The 23,342-nt window shown below is 41.9% G+C and overlaps 1 protein-coding gene across 1 annotated transcript in view; it reads right to left on the reverse strand.

The window, feature by feature from the left end:
• THSD4 (thrombospondin type 1 domain containing 4) overlaps window positions 1-23,342 on the reverse strand; it is a 238,819-nt gene that overhangs the window by 179,543 nt on the left and 35,934 nt on the right. Inside the window, exons 4-5 of the mRNA XM_054641791.2 lie at window positions 20,277-20,695; window positions 9,701-10,112 (exon numbers count right to left, since the gene is read on the reverse strand). Of these exons, the coding sequence (XP_054497766.2) occupies window positions 9,701-10,112; window positions 20,277-20,695 (831 nt within the window). The remainder of the gene's footprint in view (window positions 1-9,700; window positions 10,113-20,276; window positions 20,696-23,342) is intronic.

The following is a 23,342-nucleotide window of genomic DNA, read 5'->3' on the forward strand; positions in this document are numbered from 1 at the left end:
ATCATAATTAAAGTTTTGGCAATGCAAATTTTACTTTGACTATTGCCAAGTGATAAATATGATACTGAACATGGGAAAAAATTCAATTCAAACTACTTGACAAGCAGCACTAATTATGGAACACTTCTCTTAAACCTCATTCTTCCACAGTGCAGCTCTATTTCTTACAACATATTAGGTCTTGCTGTCACACAGCAGCTTTGTGAATTTTAAAGCAAACACTGCAGTAATAGCATCAACAACTAGTCCTTAGAGAAGCCTTTTTTCTCACCTTCTGCAAGGAGCATTTTTAAGGCAGGGAGCCAAAGCCTGAATAAAAAGAGAATAACATTGAGTACCTTATCAGTCATAACTAAGCACTTGATCTATGCAGGGACCTTGGGATAAAAACTTATATTATTATGTAATTAAATAGTTTTCTTAACACAAGAGTTACCAGAGGATTGCTCACAAAACTCCAGGTCTGAAAGCTCTAAACCTCTGCAGGTTTGACTATGTCCTTCTAATGGCATTTTGCTGCTCAAACTAAAACCTCCCATCATCCAAAAAACCTGTCCTCAGAAAGTCACCCAAACTGAGGTCTCAAAAAAGCCATCAAGACCATCAGCATTCCTTGCTGTCTTTAACAAATGAAGATGCAAACAGAAATTCAGGAAAAGCAGTATGTGGGCTGGCTGGCAGCTTACTGAATGCTGCAGCCAAAGGCCAAAGCTGGTTTGCAGAATGTGGCAGGAGATGTTTCCCTGGCCTCTTCCCCCTACAGATCACCCAGTGCCTCCAACACTGCTTGACAGGTATAACCAACACAGGACTGGCTTTTCCACCAACCTAAGACAAGACAAACAGCCTTACCAACTTATCACTAGAGAGAAGCTCTGTTTCACTAATTACATGTGTATGTCTCTACATGTGCAATGTGCTGCCTGTGTTACATCTGGACAGACACCACAACTGATGAAGCAGATGAGACAGAGCACACCAGACTGGTTTGGGTTTTGTTGTTATTTTTTAATCTCACCACAATTGCAATTATTTCTGGGGTTTGCATTGTTCTGTAGGCAGTTGGCTCTTAATGTATCATATGCAAAAGGTTTGTTTACCTGCTCTGGGCACTGCAGGGCTTGCAGTGCCAGGTTTCTTTCAGACCACTTCTGGGGGAGAGGCTTTGGACTTCATCCCTAGTCTGTAGTTAGGCAAAGCAACACATGCTTGCTAGACATAATTTGATGTTTATGTTTCCTAACTTTCTACACAAATTTTGGCAATTTGCTATTTCCAAGCCCTGCTTAAAAATTCTATAATTAGATACCAAAAAAATCCAAAACAAACAAACACCAACCAAACAAAAAACCAAACCAAAATAAAACAAAACAAAAAAATCACCAACACCCCCCCTTTCCCAAAACTAAAACTAAAAACTTGACAGTACTGCTGACAGCTTTTTCAGTATCTATAGCTTAACTTTGGCAGCTTCTCCTGCACTTCCTCCTTCCTCTACTCACCTTGCTCAGTACAAGAGAGGACTGGTTGTAGTTTCACTGGAAGTTCCTGTATTCATGTAACAAATATTCTTTTCCTGCTATCTGGCTTGAAAATGTCTTAAACTTATGCACTGATGTCAACAATAACTGAACTAATCTCCTCCTAAAAATACCAAGAAAAAGCTACTCCTTCAATGTGCCAAAGCAGACACTGACATCTGACAGACCATGTTTTTTATACCTGTAATTAATGGGAATAGTTAACAAATATTCATCAAAACTGCATTAAAAAGTTTTCTGTAAATTAATCATGACATTTGCAGCCTCCTCTGCTTTGAAAACCTGGATACAATTAAACTGACATATAAATAAAAAGCACATTTCTTGTTCAAATTATGTGAGTGTTGAAAAATTCCACACCGGAATTTCAGACAAACACTTTTGTCAATATGAATTGACAAGAAGGAACAAAGACAAGCTGGAATGCTTTCAAATCTCTCCCACAACACTTGCCTATATTGATAAATGACACTACTCAAATTTACAATGCACTATTAAACAAAACTACAGATGTATCAGGAATGCAACCATCTGGTTACAACTGAGAAGTCCCAATTTTCATTGATGAGCTTCCTCTTTAAAACTTGGCACAGAAGTTACATCTGAATGATAACCAGGCAACCTAAATCACCCTGAGTCCTGTTCTACTGCAGAACAAAAAGCCCTATTCCATTTCAACAAGCATCCCAATGAAGCTTCCAAATCACTCCACAGGATTTTAAGTGCTAATGCTGCTATTCATAACTGATGAAGTGATGGAATAACTGTGGATCTTTTTCCTCTTTCCTCTTCTCCAAGACACATGTATTCCATTTATTCCAAGAATTAGCAAGGTAACTTCTTGGACAATGCCAACTACTACATGAAACCTCCCATTCAAAGTTCACCAGGAAGTTAGGAAAGAAGAGCTTTAGGCAACTGATTTGTATTTTGATTCTGAGGCACTTAGGTGAATTTTTAACATTCTTATGTCACACTGCCATTATACAAAAATGAGAGTCTGAATCTTCAGCTATTCACAGACACAAATTCACTCCACTTGAGGCAGACTTCTCCAGCTACATCATGCAACCCATGCAACAGGCCCAGAACTGCAAAATAAACCTCACAGAAGAAAAAGGCAGCTCAATGCTTCCTGCAGTACCATAAAATACTGAAGTACTACTGTTAACCATAGCTTCTGAAGTACTCTTATGCATTAAAATATTGGGAAGTTGACAGAGTCCATGGAAAATTCAGCTTCCGGAGCATTCAAGCTAAACCCCAAACATATCAATGACAGTGAATGTATGGACTGGCTAACTGACACACTGAGTAGATTTTTATCTCTGATACATGCTCTCAACCTTTGTTTTCCAGTGGAGTATTTCTGTTTTATGGCCTTAAGGTGTTTATTCTATCCTAGGCTCTACTGTATTTTATTTATATCTCACTGCCCTTGAATAAAGTCAAAGAGCTCATCCATAAGAATGTTACAGATCCCACTGGTCACTTCTCCCTAACCTGGAGAATACAGGACCTGGCTATAGCCATGTATAAATTTCCAAATTTTCACCTGCACCTTTTCCTTTTGGTCTGTGCTTTTATAGTTCGTGTCTCAACAGGGCATGACTCCTGGACTCCTAGATGTTTAAAGTGGATTAGATTTATGGCTCAAACTAAGTAACTCAATTTTCAATTAAAACCAACAAACCTCTAGACATCAAGGGTTTCTGAATTGTGTGATTTTGAACTTACTATGAACATTTTACTACATTAATAAGTAATTAACCTAGTAATAATGACCTTATGTAAAACAGCCAACTCTGTGTTACTGTCACAAGTACAGAGCACACTTGCACAATAAAACTCTTGGAGAGAGCTTTTCAAGTTACCTCAACATACTTTTCCTGATGACTTAGAGCTGAGAGTTTCCCATAATTATTTAAGCTCTAATAAGAATGTCATCATGCACAATGCTTTCTAAGACAGGGTTCTCAGATGTTGAAGGGAATGTCACATAACCACAGTGCAGAGATACAGAGGGAACAATTGTGGTCCAAGAGCTCCATCAAAGATGTCTCTCTGTGACTCTTTTCTACACAAATGACAACTGATCAAACTACATGAGATCCTTTACAAGGAATACCTCTGTGCCAGCCTCTGGTAAGTTCAGCCTGTACTGGTGACAAATCATTCTGAATTAATATTTACACACCTCTGCTGCAAATAGCAAAACATTCAAAAAGAAGGACAGTACAGCCCAAAGCAATGCAAGCTTTCAATAAGTTTCCTATACACCCACAGAATGTCAGACTACCAAACCCACACACAATCCCACAGTGTTTGCATGGAAAATTCCTCATATAAAGTCAAGTTTAAATTTCCTCAGGAAAAGATATGTCATCTTAACCCCACTTTGCCACTTATGTCAAACACCTACTCTATACAAATCTCAAAAGGAGAATAAATAAACCCTACAGGAACTCCTTGGGAATAACAAGGGGCTTTTCAGTCTAAAAAAAAAAAAAGTTCACCCAAGAAATACATAGGCTTTTGTTAGTCTTCACCTCAATGTGTGAGCATCCCAACTACATTAAAGAGTGCACACTTGCAGCACCCCATATCAATTCTGAAAAGACCTGTCTGGGAATTAGATTTTCAGTCCCATACAAAATTAAACATTTCCATTTCTACCTTAGCTAAAACTTGAAGCACTGGAAATGTTTCAGTTTCTATAGAGTGGAAAATTTTCAAAACTGCTTGGGCAGAACACCAGTGAGCTGGTGAATGGCCCAAGATCCCAGGTGCCAGGGGAGCCTGCCAATGCCTACCTATATCCTTTGGTGGCAGAAAAGCACATCACTGTTTAATGGACTCAACACATTCCTGCAGAACATTATAATTCTATTTAATTAGGATTCTGCATCCAAAAAAAACCTTTCAGTGGCACAGTTGTAACTCAGCATCGCTATCATCAATAAGACTCTTCGGAAAATCAAATATTTTAATTTGTCCCATCTTGACAGAGCTGAGGATTGATCCTGAGTCTTTTACCTCACCTCATCTCTTCTACTGTAAAACCTCTTTCCATTTCCAAAATTGTCTTTTCAGGTATTTCCCATTCCCTGCTCAGGTGCCATTTTCAAAAGCTCTGCATGCAAGAGCAACAGATCCAACAGAGGACTCTTACTCAGAACCAAAAGCCAGGTTTTCCATAGCTGTGCTACCACATGAATAGCAGGCACAGCTGGAGAGGCAGGCCAAGAAAGTAAAAGCAGTCATTGTCTTCTGATCCTATCTAGATACTGCTTCACAACACACCTGGCTTCTTGCTAGACACCAGTCACATCAAATACTGAGAAAAACAGCACAGTGTAACTGGAGACATGACAGTAATCCACATGGACCAGTGGCAGACTAGCAACTGGGAATGGAACTGGACGTGCTCAGCAAAATTTCATTAATAAATATTTCACTGAGCCCTCAGGAGTTACTCTTTCATACATTTTACCTTGACTGTTCCAAAGTCCTAGATGAATTTGGCCAAAAATTCACACCTCAAGCCATAGCTAATGAAAATTCAGATTTTACATCTATTAGGTATCACTCTTCATGCAGAAACTATGAGAGAATAGGAATAGATTGTAGGAGAATAGGAATGGGGCCAAGCCTCATCCTTAATGGGGTGCAGATGTGTAAGGCAGGTGACCAGCACTGAAGGAGAAGAGGCCTGGAATGCTGATGTGTACTGACCAACCACAAGAGAAAAGTAAAAGGGCACACAGGTGTTATGCAGGTGAGAAAAAACGTACAAAAAGTTGTACTGGGAACTAATTAATAAAGGGCTGATGCTTGTCACCATTTTTGGCATCAGTCATGTGCCACTGTCATGAAGCTACCTTAGGTAGTCTGGAATATCCAGAAGCCTGAAAGCCTCCTTGTGTACCCTGTCCAGGAGACCTGCAGCCTGGAGTTGGTTTACAAATATATTCTCACACGTTCAGGCACTCATGAAGAGCTAGTAGGGACTTGGCAGTGCTTGAGACAATTAATTACAGAAAGTGCTCAGTAAACAAATGTTCCATTTGAGTTGCTTCCTTTGTTCTGGTGACAAACCACACAAAGGTTGAATTCAAATTCTGTTTCAACCACACATGCATATAATCCCTTCTCCTTTAATGCAGGGGGAAATAAGGGAGATTTACTCACCACTTCCCTATTTCTGAAGGAATTGAGACCACATTGGAAGAATCCTGTTGTATTGCAGGTAGCTTATGGTTTCAGTTAGATCAGCCAGAGCTGTTTGTGAGGTAAGGAGAGATGTTTGCTGCCTGTTTCCTGCCAAAGAGGGTGACAGGCAGCTGTGTGTTCTGAGGTGAGCTTGCATGCAAGGTGCTGAACAGGGGAAGCCACTTATATAATAAGAAAATAGGTTTAACGACCTGCAGGAACACTTGAACAAATACAAGCACTTCCTAGGCTCTCCCTAACCAAACCTCACAAGTTTACCTTTAATGAATCAATCTGTCAGTCATGTGAAATGAGTTCAGCTATCAATGAAAAAACAATAAATGTACAATAATGAGGAAATGACCTAATGGACCAAGGCAGATTAACTTAATTTGTTATTAATTAGTTGCCCTCAGGAGAAACTGTAGAGGGAGTGGCCAAGTACCAGGATAAGGGTTAACAGAATACTTCCAATAAATGAGATTTTCAGTTTTGGTATGCTCCAGGAAGAATCAAAGAAAAGAAAGAAATAAAAATATACTGTTCTCTGCTTGCTGGCAAGACCACTGGTACATGTCACTGCTGATAAATTAAATTAAAGCCCGCGTGCAGAAGCATTTAATCAGGAAGAACAAGCAAACAAAGTGAAACATTATCAGCCTTGTTTTGTTCTCATCCTGGCCTTATACTACAACTGTTCTTAGCAACTTCTTTTTTATAATTACATTAATTACCACATTCTGGGGAGCAAAATAACCCTGAATAGCAATTACAGCCTCTCCAAGGGTAACAGAAACATTACTAAATAAAGAATATCATTATGTAGAGTTCTATGCTAGGAGAAGCTACTTCAGCTACAATTTCTCTTTGCTATTAAATCTCCTGTACTACAGATTTTTTTATAATTGTATTTATACAAGCAACAATGGCAAAGAGGCAGCAGCAGTGTGCTCATCTGTTTCCTCTTCATCAGTTGAATTCTTGTGTTTAAACAGCAGATTCTAAAACTAACATGAAAATATTTTCACTCCTGTTCTCTTCTATCAAAAGAAATCTGCCACTGGCCAAACCACTAACCATGCTGACCTGTCCAACCACTGTCCAATTCACAACTCACTGCCCTCTACTCTCCAGCCCACTTGCCATTCTCAAGAAATGCTTTCTACAAACCTTCCTTCTCCATACCTTGGCAATCTCAGATTGCTTCTTTCTTCCACCTCATTTCTAACTTCCTCATCTCTTACCCCTTGCCCTCTTAAAAGACCTTTCCCTGGAAACAATTTTGTCACATTAAGTCAGGCAGAATACTGTCCAACTTTGTGCACTGATGTGTGAGGGATGAAATAAAGACTGGGACATTTGTGTATCGCTTGGACACAGTGAGCAAATTTAGCTCAGAAAACTTTCCAAATTAATGCCCATGCACTAAGGTCATTTCCCATTTCCTTCAAAAAACAGAAAGTGTTTTTCGAAAGAGGAATTTGTCCCAGAGACTATTCTCAGAGGCTCAAATTAGCCGTTCATGGTTTCCATTCCAGACAAATACACTAAAGCTTTCTTGACATTAGGTCTTTTCAATTAACTGCTCCAGTCTCAATCAATGGACTTTATTCATAAACAAAGCAAGAGTCATAACAAAGAAGCAAAAAGGAACTCATCTGATTTGTTTAGGTTGTGGTTTTGTTATCCTGTGTTCCATTGTTACATATTCCACTACGCAGGTTTCACTAAACAAATCAGGATTTCTAGGAGGCAGAAGAATCAGATGTTCATCCATCCAAAAAAATATGGCCTGTCACGTCAACTTATCCAGATCTCTCCTGAATGTTCTGCTTTTAATATCCAAATACAGACTTCTACATCTTTGCAACACTAAGTTAGACTAGCAGGATAAATAAGAAGAACATACTAGGAAGACATACTTTGGGAAATACTAAAAGGGCACAGGCAGAAACTGGAAATTTTAGCAGGATGAAAACCACTAATGGGGACAAAGAACAAAACCTCACTTGCCTCCCACATACAATGGGAGACTGCCTGGAGCATGCAGCTACACCCAGAAAAACATTCTGAACCAAATAATAACAGATTAAGTTTTATTTAAAAATTAACACAGAACAGATTTTCGCTCCAATAAATTAAGAAGTTATAATCAAAGCACGTAGAAGTGAATGCTGGTAAAAGTATCAGCTGAAACAGAATGCACAGAGCAATACAGAAAGGCACTGGAGTGGCCCAGGCTACTGGGAGCTGTCTCTAAATGCTGTCTGGAACATGACTAGCACTCACAAAGGGATAACCTCATCTTACGGGACTGAGAAGTAGACAGCCTTCCTAACATGGCCTATCCAAACTCCATTTTTCAGTTTCTTTCATGGAAAAACATTAGGCTTGTCAGTGACTGCGGTGGTTTCACCCAGGCTGGGTGACAGGTACCCACTAAAGTCACTCTATTACTCCCCAGCACAACTGAACAGGGAATGGAAAATATAACAAAGGGTTAATGGGTTGAGATAAGGATCAGGAGAGATTACACACCCATTACTGTCATGGGCAGAACAAACCTGACTTGGGGAAATTGAGTAAATTTATTACCAATCAAAATCAGAGCATGAAGTAAAACAAATCTTAAAAACACCTTCCCCCTAGCCCTCCCTTCTTCCCAGCTCTACCTCTTTCCCTCAGTGGTGTAGGGAGACAAAACGGGGGTTATGGCCAGCCCGGCACAGGGGCTGCGGCCAGCCCGGCACGGGTTGATTGTGCTGCTGCTCAAGGATAAGAGTCCTTCCCCTGCTGCAGCACGGGTCCCTCCCATGAGACACAGTTCTCCAGAAACTCCTCCAATGTGAGCACTTCCCATGGGCTACAGCTCTTCATTAACTGCTCCTCTGTGGGTCCCCACAGGGTCACAAGTCCTGCCACCAAACCTGCTCCAGTGTGGGCCCCTCTCTGTCCATGGAGCTGCAGGTTCCTGGCAGGACCTGCTCCAGCACAGCCATTCCATGGAGTGACAGCCTCCTCAGGGCACCCCCTGCTCCAGTGCCCTCCATGGGCTGCAGGGCCAGGGCAGCTGCACTGTGGGCTGCCCCACAGGCTCCAGGGGAATCTCAGCTCCAGGGCCTGGAGCACCTCCTGCCCCTCCCTGTCCACTGACCTTGGCCTCTGCAGGGCTGTTCCTCTCACACATTCTCACTCTGCTCTCCTCTGGCTACCTCACAGCTGCACAACAGCTTTCTCCCTTCAGCATACAGTATCACAGGGATGGTACTGCAATCCCTGATGGGCTTGGCCTTGGCCAGCACTGGCTCCATCCTGGAGCTGGCTGGCATTGGCTTCCCTGTTGGACATGGGGGAAGCTTCTGGCAGCTTCTCATGGAAGCCACACCTGCAGTCCCCACACCCCTCCCCTCTACCAAAACCTGGCCATGCAAACCCAACATGCTCCACTCCTCACCACTGTGAATCACATACTTAAAAATTACCATTAAAATCCACATTCATCACACAAAAATCAAAATAATACCAGAACACGGAATGAAAGTGGAAAATTACACTAAATTCATTCCCTTGTCCCTTCAGCACAAGTACAACTAAAATTTTCCACCATTATTGCATTCTCTGACATTGTTCAGCCAATGTTTGTCCCTCTCTCAATTACTATACTTATCTCAAATTCCTTCATGCTCCTGGGTTTCATCAAATTAGAACTGTACATATTGGTAGATGAAGTGACTGATTAAAGCCCTTGAAGGTACAGTATTAGGTAACTGTAATATTACAGATCTATTTTCAGTATTCCCCAAGACACTCTAAAATAACTTCACAAAAATAATAATTAAATTAATTTTTAAAAAATTCAACTTAACTTGATGATTAGGTGAACATTTTGCATACTAGGGAAAACCAACAGCTGTCAAACACACGAAACACAGGAAAAGCAGACTTACATTTGTGTTGCAGAGTTTGTATTGCTTGTAGGCACCAATGCACACGATGGCTGCAGCCCTCTGGGGCTGGGGCTGGCCCTGCAGGGCCTGAGGGCTGGAGTCACCGCCGTGGAACAGGCTCTGAGACACAGGGAATGAAGGGGACTGATAAACCGAGGGCCCCAGGACCGGGTGTCCTGCCTGAGGCCCCCCTGGCTCTTGGTAGAGGCTGCCATGCTGCAAGGAAGGAGCAGCAGCCTGGCTGTAGGGGCTCAGGAGGCTCGGGCTCTGCTGGAACAGGTGGCTCCTGGACGATTGGCGCTGCCGCCGCAGCTTCTGGGGCTGCTGGCCAGTGTCAGTTTGTAAAGGTAAAATGTACGGCACCTTCCCATAGCCATACTTCCCTGGACCAATGGGATTTCTGTTTCTGCTTCTAAAAACAGAGAGAGAGAGAAAACAGTTATTGACTCCATAAGCAAAGGAGCACTTAGGTATTTACAGGACTTATAATAAATATGAACAAGATGTAGTCTAGCTTGATGTATCAGCAATCTCAAAAGGCCTTGATCCTATCTCTGCAGTCTGACAAGTAAGTTGGCAAAAAACCATTTCTTCCAGTTCAGAGCCATGAGTGAATGCAGTTATTCTGGGTGACATTTGCAGCTCAGGAAGGGAGACACCGTTAAAGAAAAATAATTTTCTTTCTGTACAGAAAATACATTTATGTTTTAATATATATGCAAAACAGACTTGAACTCCAGTGAAAACCAGAGATTATAAATTGACATACTTATTTTCTAGAAACAGAAGTGCTACAGATGTCAGACAGTCCCCAGATCAAAGGGACCTTTCTCTGGGTTTGTTTTCATTTGGGTTTGTTTTCTTCCCAAGTCTTATATTCTCCCAGGACTCTTGCTAGCTGGGAACCCTGAAAGTCATTTACCTCCCATTCCAGCCTTATGGCCACGTGGGGCTTTTACTCAATCTTCCTGGCTCAAGATGTGTGAACCAGAGTGCTGATTTGCCCTGGCAGATAAGCAACCAGCACTCTTGAACTGTTTATCCCTGTTAATCTGCTCTGTGAGCATGACAGTCATTGTTGAGGGAAGCTTTTGGTAGTTACAGCAGAGAGAGCAGTAGAATGGGTTTTGGTATTAAGGGAGGGAAAGAAAAGATTCCCATAACTATACAGGAGAGGAAAGAAAGAGAACCCCTCTTGTCCTACTTAGCCAGACCTAAACAAGAGTGAGATTACACAGAATTATTTTTTCTGTTGCTCCCTAGGCTAGAAGAAGAGAAGACAGGCTAAGAGGAAAGCAAGTACTCAACAATATTTGCAGTCAAGTAGGACAAAAAGGGGGGAAAATGCCACCAAGAATGGAGTTACCATCTAAAGGTAAATTAATGCCTAACAGAAAAATATTTGTAGAAAAGCATTACGTAATTCATGTCAGCCCACAGCCAGCAGACATCTCTGATCTACTGTGTTCATCTCCAGCAGAGGCCTAACAGCTGTTTAATGCAGACCTGACAATCTCCTTTCTTTGGGCATAATTCTCATATACACATACATATACTCTTTGATTGCTCAGACAAATCTCTTTAGCACTTTGATAACAAAAATGATGGGCCCCTTTAAACTTAAGCCAATCTAAATATATTCTTTATTTCAAAAAATGTATTTGCCCAGACAAGTAAGAAAATCAGGTTTTGTGCTGTTAATGTAAGAGTTGTAGCAAACATCATGATGATGATGATGTAGCATTTTTACTGTTGTAACTTCTAACAATTTCTCTCATGCTGAGAATATGTCAGTGAATAATAGAAACTGGACCTTCTTAGCACATTTGCAGTGTCAAAAAGGAATTTGGTTGTTGTAGCTTTTTCTAATTTTAGCTATAAGCAAACGTGTGCCTTGGCAAATCAGTGCATTATCACTGCCCCACAGACCTCATGCTAAGAACAGCGCTTTGAACCTCAAGTGGTCTTCAAGACTGAAGCACTTTCAGAGCTGGTGGGCTGGTTATTTATACTGAATAGAAACCCTCTTTGAACTAAGGATATCCAGTGTCTTTAAAATACACAGGTAAGATTGCAAATTTCCTGGGCCTCCACCTCTTCTCTGAAGTGCTCTTTACACAGCCTTTCTCCAACATACCTTTTTCATTTTTTCCCTTTTTCCATCACTTCCTCTCTCCTTACATTTCTCCCACTGCCTCTAAATGAAGGTTCCCTGGCTTACTTCCAGCTGAAGCATAACTCGTTTTCTTTCTCTTCTGATGTCAGGCAGAATAAAGAATGTACTTCCATGAGCTTTTCAGCATTTCATTTATCTTATCTCCTAGTATCAAAGTACTTCTCTTGTAAATGAAAAACTGCAAGGGTGAACATTAGCAAAACCACTCATTTATGACAACAAGGAAGACTTGTTCTACAACTGCTGGAAAGTTTCCTTAGAATTAACCCAAAGAAGCTTCTGATTGCTCCTATTTTCAATTCACAACCTTACATGATTTCTTCAGAAGCAGTGAAATGTTTTGGAATGGTAACAACCTTCAGCCACCAGTTTCACCAGGGATAAGGAGAAAAAAAACTGCATACAAATTACAGATTTTTTTTCCCCCTAGATTTTCTCTTGTCTATTGGCAGAAATAATTCCACAAGCAGAGGGAGATGGTTTTCTTTCCTGTATTCCCAGTCACAACAATCACACTAATGAAAGACAACAGAATCTCACCACAGATTCTCAGATAGAGTAAAAACAAGACCTAGACCTTTCTTTTCATTTTGTGTAGAGTTTGGTCAAGTTTGAAGCTTTTTTCAAAACCTTCAAAGGCTTCCTTTCCCAGGAGTCCTGTCCTGGAATGAACATTAAAGTCCTCTAACATACTAAGGAAAGCCCTGTCCTCAGTGAGCCTGGTCCAGCTGCATCTCAGGGTGCCCAGGGCTCAGCATTTTCCAGGTTCTTGCAGGTTCTCCTCACTCAGGAATTCAGCAGCTGCCCATAATCCATTCTCTGAAGTGTTGCTGGCTGTGCTTGTGCCCTATCAGCACAGCAAGAGCCCAGAGCTAGCACCTACTCCAGCTGAACTTAACACTGATCTATCAGCAGAAACAGAGGTTCCATGTGCACGATGAAAGTGGAAGAAAAGAGAGAAGACAGGTTACAAATGTTATTTGTACTTGATTTCCCAAAAATAGCCCACATTATTTATCACTGCAAAAGTCTTTTAAACTATACTGATTTGTGCTTTGGTGTTGCTGCTATTTATTTCCATTTCAAAAAATACTCCAAAACTGCAGTTCTTTGATTTTGGCTAGAAAATTACTTCTAAAGGAGCTGAGTCCCCCTAGATCCCTATCAAAGCTCTTTGGCTTAAATTTAAGCCCTTCTACTCATCATAGTTTTAACAGAACTGCTTTTTAGGCAAAATTGTCTATAACTGAATCAATTACATACATTAATTTAATTAAATCTATTTCTGTGGAGAAGTGTGCCAATATTTTGCCTAACACTTGAGATCATAGCAAATTATCTATTTTGCAGCACCACATTACTGTAATTAATTGACAGGTTTTAAAGGACACTACCCATCTACTCACAGTTTGAGTATTTAGTACAGAATTGCCTTGATTCTTTTTCTGAAGAACTGAAAGTGACTTATTAGCTATTCCTGTCAGCAATGAAGCTATTGAAATATTACTCAATTATTTTAAATGTAACGAAGAAAAAAAAATGGGGGGAGATGGAAAAGTCCTTGGAGACAAAATGTCAAATTGGAAAAAACCTGGTCCTAATTCTTTAAGTTTCTGTTAACAGGATCACTATGGGCATATATTTTTAATGTACTATTTTTTATTACTTTTTTTATTACTAGATAATGTTCTTAAAATAATTTCAGACATGCACATTTAATCCATGGCATTTCCTCCATAATTCAAAACTGTGACTGGCCTACAATTGTCCAAGTCAATCATTTACTTTCCTGCCCTCCTACTGCTTTTCATTTTCTTTCATGCTTTATATATTATTAGGCACACAGTTAACAAGGTGTACTTTCAAAAGATTCCACCGTAAATTTTTTCCCCCTTAAGTCACAAAATAAACTGTCTTATACTGTTCATAACTGTTAGTGAGTTTATACCTCACAGTGTTTTAGCAGATTCTTTGACAGGAATCATTTTTAACAAAAATGACTGATCTACTGGATCTGGGAACAGGTTTCCACCTACTCAAGAAGGAGAGCTCCCAGCAGTCAGGCTGATTCCCATCAAAAGCCACCCTGCACTGCCACTCCCACTGCACCACAGCCTGTGCTGCTCTGCATTCCACGTACTCACTTTGCACCAGCTCCAAATCAATCTGGAGAAAATCACTTAAACATGAATGAATGAGAGAAGGAAGCCCTTTGACTGTTTCATGTTACAAAATGCATGCCTGTCTGCTCACTGATCTAGAAACTGGCCTTACAGCAGTGAGGAGACACCTCTGTGAAATGTTTGGTCACAAGAGCTCAGACAGCCCTCTGAGAGTGCATCACACACTGCAAAGCAGGGCCAAAGGCACCGAGCTGTGCCACACTCCAGCTCATTGTTCCCTTCCCTGTGCCACTCTCCAGCACATTGCTCCTTCAGACACCAACCTGTGCCACTCTCCAGCACATTGCTCCCTTCAGACACCAACCTGTGCCACTCTCCAGCACATTGCTCCCTCAGAACACCAACCTGTGCCACTCTCCAGCACATTGCTCCCTCAGAACACCAACCTGTGCCACTCTCCAGCACATTGCTCCCTCAGAACACCAACCTGTGCCACACTCCAGCACATTGCTCCCTCAGAACACCAACCTGTGCCACACTCCAGCACATTGTTCCCTTCCCTGTGCCACTCTCCAGCACATTGCTCCTTCAGACACCAACCTGTGCCACTCTCTAGCACATTGCTCCCTTCCCTGTGCCACACTCAGCACATTGCTCCCTTCAGACACCAACCTATGCCACTCTCCAGCACATTGCTCCCTTCCCTGTGCCACTCTCCAGCACATTGCTCCCTCAGAACACCAACCTGTGCCACTCTCCAGCACATTGCTCCCTTCAGACACCAACCTGTGCCACTCTCCAGCACATTGCTCCCTTCAGACACCAACCCGTGCCACTCTCCAGCACATTGCTCCCTTCAGACACCAACCTGTGCCACTCTCCAGCACATTGCTCCCTTCCCTGTGCCACACTCAGCACATTGCTCTCTTCAGACACCAACCTGTGCCACACTCAGCACGTTGTTCCCTTCACCATCACACTGCAGGGCAGCTCAACAGGCCAGGCTGTTGCTGCATCTTACTACTGGCATTTCCATGAACTAAAGCAAGGGAACTAACTGCCCTTTTTACATTCATGGTAACTTTGGTAACCACATCATGATTTGTGGATAGGCACTGTTTCCCATGTATCACACATACATAAGAGTAGTAAAATCATTGTGAGCATATTTGTCTTAAAAAATTCAACTGCTAGAATTCACAGAGTAACCAGCAATGCCTAAAAAGTGTTTCTTCTGAAGAAAAATGGATTATACCACATGACACCACAAAAGCTCTCATTTCTACATCATATTAGGGGGAAAAGATATTTACATTTTTCTGAGACAGTAAAATTAATCAATAAGGTCACTAAATAAACTGTCTCTTGGGAACAGGTTTAATTAATGGTATGTGGACTATCTTAAATTAAACCTTCCATCCTCAGAGATCAGCACTGATACCCCAGTTCAGCATAGCTGCAATATACCCAGTACAATAACTCAGTATATTTGCCTTTACTGATCTCTCAGCAAGTGCTGTATAACCTCATTTATGTGACTTTCAACACTGAGATAGGATTTCAAAATCAAACCCAAATACTTCAATCCTCTTTTTCAATAATACCTCTGATCCCAGGCAATTCTTAGCCTCTTCTTTAAGATTTGATTGAATAATGCAACCATGCAGTTGGCAGGTAAACCAGCAGAAATTCAAAGCAAGTACCCTCATAACTCTGCTGAGATGCCTTCCCTCCTTTATGGGAGGTTTGGCTGTTTGTAGCCCTCACTGATGGGGCACTAATTCAGTGGTACCTGACTAAACAGCAGCAGGGCTCACACTCCTCCTCCTTCAGTGAGCCCAGCTCAGAAAGGGGTGAAATGTTCAGTATTAAGAATAAGCTAGCTTGAATGGTTTGCAGTTATTGTACTGTGTTAGGGGGTTATTTCTGGCAATCCCACTCAAAGCATGCTTGTAGTAGCATAATGAGAACTGATACTGATTTGGTAATAATAAGACCTAGAGCATGTCATGTAGATTAATACCCAGATGAGAGGTGTGACAGCAAAAAGTCAACCTGAGCTATCCCAACTAGCTACTCATTTTGTGAAGAAACCCCTCATTTGAGCATTATTGCCAGAATTTTATTTGGAAGGAAAATAAACACCTTCCTCACATGGCTTTAAATCCCCCAAGTGCTACCACCATGAATTCTTTGATTACCATGCCTGCTCTTAGATCTTTCTGGAAAATGTATCCTTACAAAGGGATCCAATTCTTCTCTCTCTATGTTCTTTCTGTACCTGAGAAAATAATACCTTCTTGAACCTGAAGGTCCAGCAATCACACATTTTTCCACCTCTAGGAACCGGAATTGACTAGAACAGGTCACAGAAATTGCATCACAACACTGTGGCTACTGGTTAAGGAAATAACAACAGAACTGTCCTTTGAAAAGTTAACTGTAGACCTGCCAGCAGAGTGACCTACATTTGCCTGGTCAGAGCATCTGTGAGAGGGGACAAAAGAAATACTTTCAGAAAGGAAATTCTGGTTTGACATGAAATGATGCACTCTTCCTTTCCATTGCTGAAAGGCCCAGAAATGCAGACTGACCCTACACAGGGTACAGAGCAGCACAGCAGACTTGCACGTCAGCTGCTGGCAGCAGAATAAAGGCCCAGAGCTAGAGCCATGTGAGAAGTCAATGATTTTTGGATTATTTCCTCAGTGCAAATTTTTCCTCTCACTCTTCTTCCAAAGACACAAGAAATGCTTTAGGGAGGCCCTTTCCTTATTAACACACTTCTTCAACTTGCACTATTTATGCAAGAATGCTTGAATTATTTCATTATTCTGGTGATAATTCTAGTTTTTTTCTTTCTGTTCCTATGACCCCAGAGTACATCTCATGCTCACACAAGAGGACACTGAGGTTTGCTGCTCTGCCACCAAAGCCTAAGTGAAGCAAAAGTGAAGGTGGCAGCTGGAAACATCCTACACTCAACACATTGGTGAGGAATTGTGGTTCTGTCCTCTCCATCACCAAAACAGAGAACTGCAAATGCAACATTTAAGAAGTACTAAAACCTAGTCCATTAATACTTCCTTTCAAGATGTGTTTTCTCTCTTAAAGCATCTTATCTTTCTGCATGTCCTTATTACTTTTCTGTATGTGCCTCTCAATAAAGTTGTCTAAATGCTTTAATATTTTTTCACTATCTCCTCTTTCCTGTTTGTCCTTAGTGTGTGTGTGCTTCATGCACTTTAGCTAGGTGAAAAATAACAAACCAAGTGTGTGATACAGGGAACTCAGCTCTTCAAAGATGGGGAGGGCTCCCTGCCTCTGCCAGCGGACAACCAGTGATTGTAATTAACACATTCCAATCATGCAAGAACACTTCTTACTGCACAGAGTTAAACAGGGGAGCACTGAAATTTTTTAAACCAGGCTTCTAATTGCGAGTAACTCAAACCTCACTCCCCGTGAACTTCCCATGCAGTCCTGGTTTCTAATGCCTAACTAAAGCAAGTTTCAAAACCTGAAAATGTGAATACCCTCTTCAAAGACAAGGTATAGAAAATCTTATGACAGACAAGTTCTATTTTGGATTTTGCTACAAAATCCCTAATCAGTTCTTTGTCAGCTGCTTGGAAGCAGGCAGAGAACACTTCCTCTTGCTGGTAAATGATACAAACACACTGGGCTGCTGTATAGGGCTGCTATTGCTGTTGAAAATCTTTGCCTTGGAAGCCCTCCAATTTCGTTCTACCATGTTATCAATGTGAGCTTATCTCAGTCACAGATGTCCATTCCTCTCTTATTGTTTTATGGAAGTCTGCTAAAATTACAGCTTTTATACAAGGTCCACTACAGTAAATAGAAATACCCCAAAAAGTTTCCACTGACAGTACAAATTGTGAAAACACAAGTGTTATTTAACAGCCTGACATGAATTTCCAATATCAGCCTTTTAGTGAACACTAAACAGTTCTACAGTATAAAAATCATGTGTAGAGTCACTCACATTTTGAAATCCATTTTCCATATACCTGATAGGAACAGTAATCTCCTTTGTAAAGAAAGCTTTTACTCTGGATTTTTTAAATCAAGGAAAACTATTAGGTTTGTCATTCATATGATTCCATTTTCAAATAACATTTTTTGTTCTCATTCTGTTTTTACAGTCATCACCAAGGAATCTGAAAGTTATGCAATACAACAGGCTTTAAAGCCACCAGGGACCTCCTAAAACAAGATGGAAATAACTTATTATGCAAGTAAGATTAAAACACTGACCTTGAATCCAGTCTTTTGCCAAGGGGCAGAGTGTGAGGGGGTGGAAAATCAACTGTGGTACAGAAGCTCGCACTGCGCTTAGGAAAGGACAAGAATTTTCAAAAGCAAGCACCTCCATCACACAGGAAAGTGAGCATTTTAATATTTCATATGGCAAGGCCTTTCTTAGGCAGTAACACAGCTTCAGCTCTGCACAGTCAGGATCATGTTCCAGCCAATCCTGCAGTGACTGCTCCAAACCCTCCCAGCCTGTGCTGGCCTGCAGAGGCCACCAGGGCAGCGGGGACAGCCCGTGGGGATGGAAGGCCAGCAGAGGCAGTGGGGCTGTGCAGAGCCAGCTGGGATTCCCTGGGACACAGGGGTGCCAAGAGCCAGAGCACAGAGCCTTTGGATGGCTTTGTGCTGACAGTTCAGGGCCAGGCTCCCATGCCAGCAATAACCCAGCCATGCACCACAACCCGGGGCTGTCACACTGCACAGCCCAGAACAGAAGTGCATTATAGCCAATTATTAAGTAGGAAAACAGAAAAAAGGAAGTATGACTTTTGCCTCAATGCACTCATGTTAACACTACTAATCCTGTCTCTGGCACTCCCTGAACTCTGTGAGACCATCAGTGCTACACTGACTTTGTATTCAGCAGGTCTGGGCTGTCATTGGGATGGGTTTGACAGAAAGACAAAGCAGGGACATAGGAAACTGGCAACACCAGAGAAGACCAACATCTGAACAGCTGGTCCCAATTTCTGAAACTCTTGCTTCACTGAGATAGGCAGGAGCTTTACAGGTTAATTCTGTTTTCAAGTATTCTTTTCTATGGACAGAGTTTCTTGCAGGGGTTGAGAATGTCTTGATCAGCAGCAACAGAGACCTACTGTCTTATTCCAGCCAGGCTGGAATACTGCCTCAAGGTAATATTCTTTCTTATGCTGCTAAGGACAGCAAAGTATCTTTAAAAAGGGAATTACAATTGACTGCTTCATTAGGAATCTTAAAGATGCAGATGATATGAAGGAAGGTTTCTTTGGTTATGTCTGCAGGGAGAAACTGGAGTGTTCTCTGATTTATTTGGTTTGGGTGTTCTTGTCAGCTACCCCAAAAAGCTTCTCTTCACATATCTCCCAGAAGAGAGCTGAGAGGGAAAGAACCAGAGAGGTGCTGGAATACATGGAGAGCTGCTGGAATACATATTCAGAGGAAAGACAGAGAGAACAGACATTTAAAGAGTGCTCCATCCCAGGGGATCTCCATGCCTGTTCTGCTCAGTCTCCAGACTGGAAACACATCTATTTTCCTCTCACACATATATAAAAGAAATCTGATAGACTGATTTCTAAATGGATAAAGAAGTGTTTCTCCAAGTCGGAAAATTAATTGGAATTACTTGTAACAGCACAGCTTCACCCAGCCTTAAAGACTATTACTGTGAAATTAATAAAAACATATATAGTGTTTAAAATACTCTGTGTATTAAACAAACAGGAAATTTTGCTAAAAGAGGTGGTAGGAAGGAAAAAAAGAAAATGAAAAGGCAACAAATAGAAATATAAAGCAAAACTAGAGTCTGGAGTAGAACTAAAGTCAACAGATGGTTGACCATCCTTTATGAAAAAAGTTAAATTTTTTTCCAACCAATTAATACCAGACTGGCTGCTGAAGTTATGAATACAATTATAAGAAAGAATACAATTATAGGAGGAAGAATAGGAAAGAATACAATTATAGGACAGTTATTTGTTCTGATATTTAATGGAAATGCCAAATGAGAGCGCAGCAGAAAAGGAAAAACCTCTCAATAAATCACAACACAAATCTTAAAGGGAAGTGAGATAACCTGAATAATGACATTTGCCCTTGGACATCATGTAAGTAGTCGCGGGAGGGCCTTGAAGGCAGTAGCCATTGTAAAAGCCATTCTTGGTCTCTACTAAGGTCCCTGTAGGTGTGAGAAGCCCCAGGTGCCCTGGCATAGCCTGGCACAGCCGTGCCCAGCCCGTACCTGCTGTCGGGCCTGGCGCTGTGCCGCGGGCCCTGCGAGTGCCGGCTGCCCCTCAGCGCCGCCCGCCCGCCCTGGCTGCTGCTGCTGTTCCGCGGCGGCGCCCAGGGCTGCTCCTCGCTGCGGTGCAGCGGCACGGAGGTGCGGATGGCAGAGATGACGTGCCCGGGGTAGGCGGACAGCGAGTCCTCGCGGTGGGCGCCCGGGTGCGGCAGGGCGCGCTCGGGGCCCGCGAAGTGGCGGCCCGGGCGGCGGTAGCCGCGCTCCCGGTAATAGGCGGGCAGGCAGGGCCGCGTCTGCTCCATGACGCCGCCGCTGCAGCTCCGCGAGCAGGCGGACCAGGGGCCCCAGCTGCCCCACAGGCCCGGCACTCCACCGCTGTCCTCGGGGCCATCGCCGTGCTCCTCTATCCTCTGCGGCACCTGCGGACACAAGGACAGCCTTAGGAACCGGAATGCACACCGGAGGAAGAGGGGAGCACCAACACCTCGGTGTTCAGCCCTTCACTCCCCACTCTCAAGAGAAATGGAATGGCATCGGAAGTAACTTGTGCTATTCCCTGCCTGCCAAAGGACTGCCAGTATAGGAGGAGGTCTCCTACAGCCATCAACCATTGGGACAAAAAGTTTGGGGTTGGTTGTTCCGGGTTTTGTGGTGGGTTTTTTTGTTTGGTTGGTTTTTTGGGTTGGGTTATTTTTTGGTTTTTCTTTTGGACTATCTGGATAGAAATAGATTTTCTTTGTTCTCAGCAATGGAAAAATTGCATGATGCAAAGCTTGGAAATGTGTTATAATGTTACCAAAAGCAGGAAATAAGGTCACTTTTGGTAATGAAATTGAGTTAACAGACACTCACTGCTCTGCTGCACTCTGACGCTTCAACAATGCAGTGTGCTGCTGGTTGCAGTAATATTTCAGGAACTCCCATCTAATGTGGAACTTTTTACAAAGGCAATGATGTAAGAGGACAGGTTGATTTCCAACCAACCCAAAATGCTGCTGGAGTTAACTCTTATATTACCACTCTTACCCCAGTCCCCACATTACCACTTCAGGATGACCCACTCAATCCTACATTCACAGAAACCTCAATAAGAGGTGGGATAAATAGCTGGTCTGGAGTTCAGTGCCACTTAGTCCATACTCACCATTCAGCAGCACAAAGCAAGTGAAAGAAAGAAGCCCAAAGGCAGAGATTCCTTCTCATGAAGGAAGCTAGGAAGGATTAGCAAGGGCAGGGTCTCTCCACAAAGAGAGTTAACTCTTCAAGCCAAATATTTTACACATCCTGACCTTGTGATTGGACAGGTAGCAGCACAACCAGGAAGTTACAATCACCCACCCCCATCTCCAAGGTTTAGCCACCTTGGAGCTAGATAGAGTCAGGATTTCTCAGTGTTTTGCAATAAACAAAGTACTCAGACTTGCAGTTTTTCTCTTGCTTCTCTTGAACAACTAGTTGAATCACAAGTTTTTAAGCAGGTTCCCAATATCTAATTCTCACAGTTATTAATATGTAGAACATTCTTTTAAATGAGCATCCTTTAAGTAGTTTATTAATACTCTAAACAAGTTTTGTACCAACAAGCACACACATGCATCACTTCAGCTGGGAGACAAGAAAAGGCACTGTCCACAAACATGTGTGCCATAGCTCTCCAGGCCTATTCTAGTGCAGCTACCTCCAAGTGAGCTTTTCCAAGTGAGCTTTGGAAAGCCAGCCTTGTCTGTGTCACTTCTCCCCTTCACAGCATGAGAACCTAAACCCATAACTTCCATTAATAATTTTGCCTCAAACATGACTGTGTAGCAGCACAGGGTCACCATCTGCACACTGGGTCTCTCATCACAGGCCCCAGGCTGTGGTGACTGAGCTTGCCCCAGAGTGTCAGGGAGCACACCCTCCTCATCAGCTGCCTGCAGACAGGCCAGGCTGCTTTGCAGACATGCCTTGAACACAGCATTACAATGCAACAAGCAAGCCAGCACAGGGTTTGTGCTGCTGCTGGGTAATAGCCACTTGTGGTCTGCATCATCTGAAACATTTCCCTCCTCTGGGGTTGCTCTCACACTTTCATCACCAACCACAGAAAAAACTGCATTTAATTATAACTTGTGATTAATAAAAAGCATCTGCATTAGTGTGATATGTTACCCATTTCTCCCATGTCATTTGAAAACAGGAGCAGATGTCTGTGTATTTAATGTCTTTTTTCCTGTGCATACTCCATTTGGCATGAGCCTTTAAAATCCAAGAGCCTGTACAACCTAATACCACATAATGTCAAACTTAGAACATGCAGCAAGGTCCTTCTGGCTGCTACATTTGCTTTCATATCCAATAACAGAACCACTGGTTCACACTTTGACCAGCTAAACAAGCTATTCTTCAGTTTGTGATTTTTCCAGTGAATATTCACTGTCCATACTTACACTATGCATTAATGTGCTCTACCTCAGATATTAAATGGTAATGACTACACACAGAGACACTCTTCTGGTCTAAACTCAGTCTGCAGTAAAGTTTTCTTACTGTAAAACTAATAGTCCTTTGTTATCCGATGTGTTTGGACTTGTTTGGACTACTTAATCATTTTTACAATGGTTCAGTACACCTGGTTTTTTTAATGCCAAAGACACTCATGCAGACAACAACTAAAAACTATAACCTGCAAGCAATTCAAGTTCTCACTAACATAAGAAATGTACCATTTGCAAAAAGAGAAACTGAATAGTGAAGAGTGTCAACCTGCTACAGACAGAACCTTCCAGCTGCCAAAATTCATTGCAGCAAGAATTGGTTCAGATAAAATGATGCTTCATATGACTGAAGGCAATGTAAAGTAATTTCACACCCCCTAATCTTCATAGTGAAAGAGTTGTAGACACAGCACAAGAAGGTCTAATCCAGCTAGTTAAGGAAGAACATAAAAATAAAACTTAAAAAATAACATTATAAAAAAAATTTTTTAAAGTAACATTATAATGTCATACTGATAGACAAATTCATCAATTCTACCTAGGTCTAAAATAATATTTTGAGATGGGAATTTTCAGTTGTAAATCAGGT

This window comes from Agelaius phoeniceus, chromosome 13 (genome assembly GCF_051311805.1).
Source record: "Agelaius phoeniceus isolate bAgePho1 chromosome 13, bAgePho1.hap1, whole genome shotgun sequence".
NCBI classification, from domain to species: Eukaryota; Metazoa; Chordata; class Aves; order Passeriformes; family Icteridae; genus Agelaius; species Agelaius phoeniceus.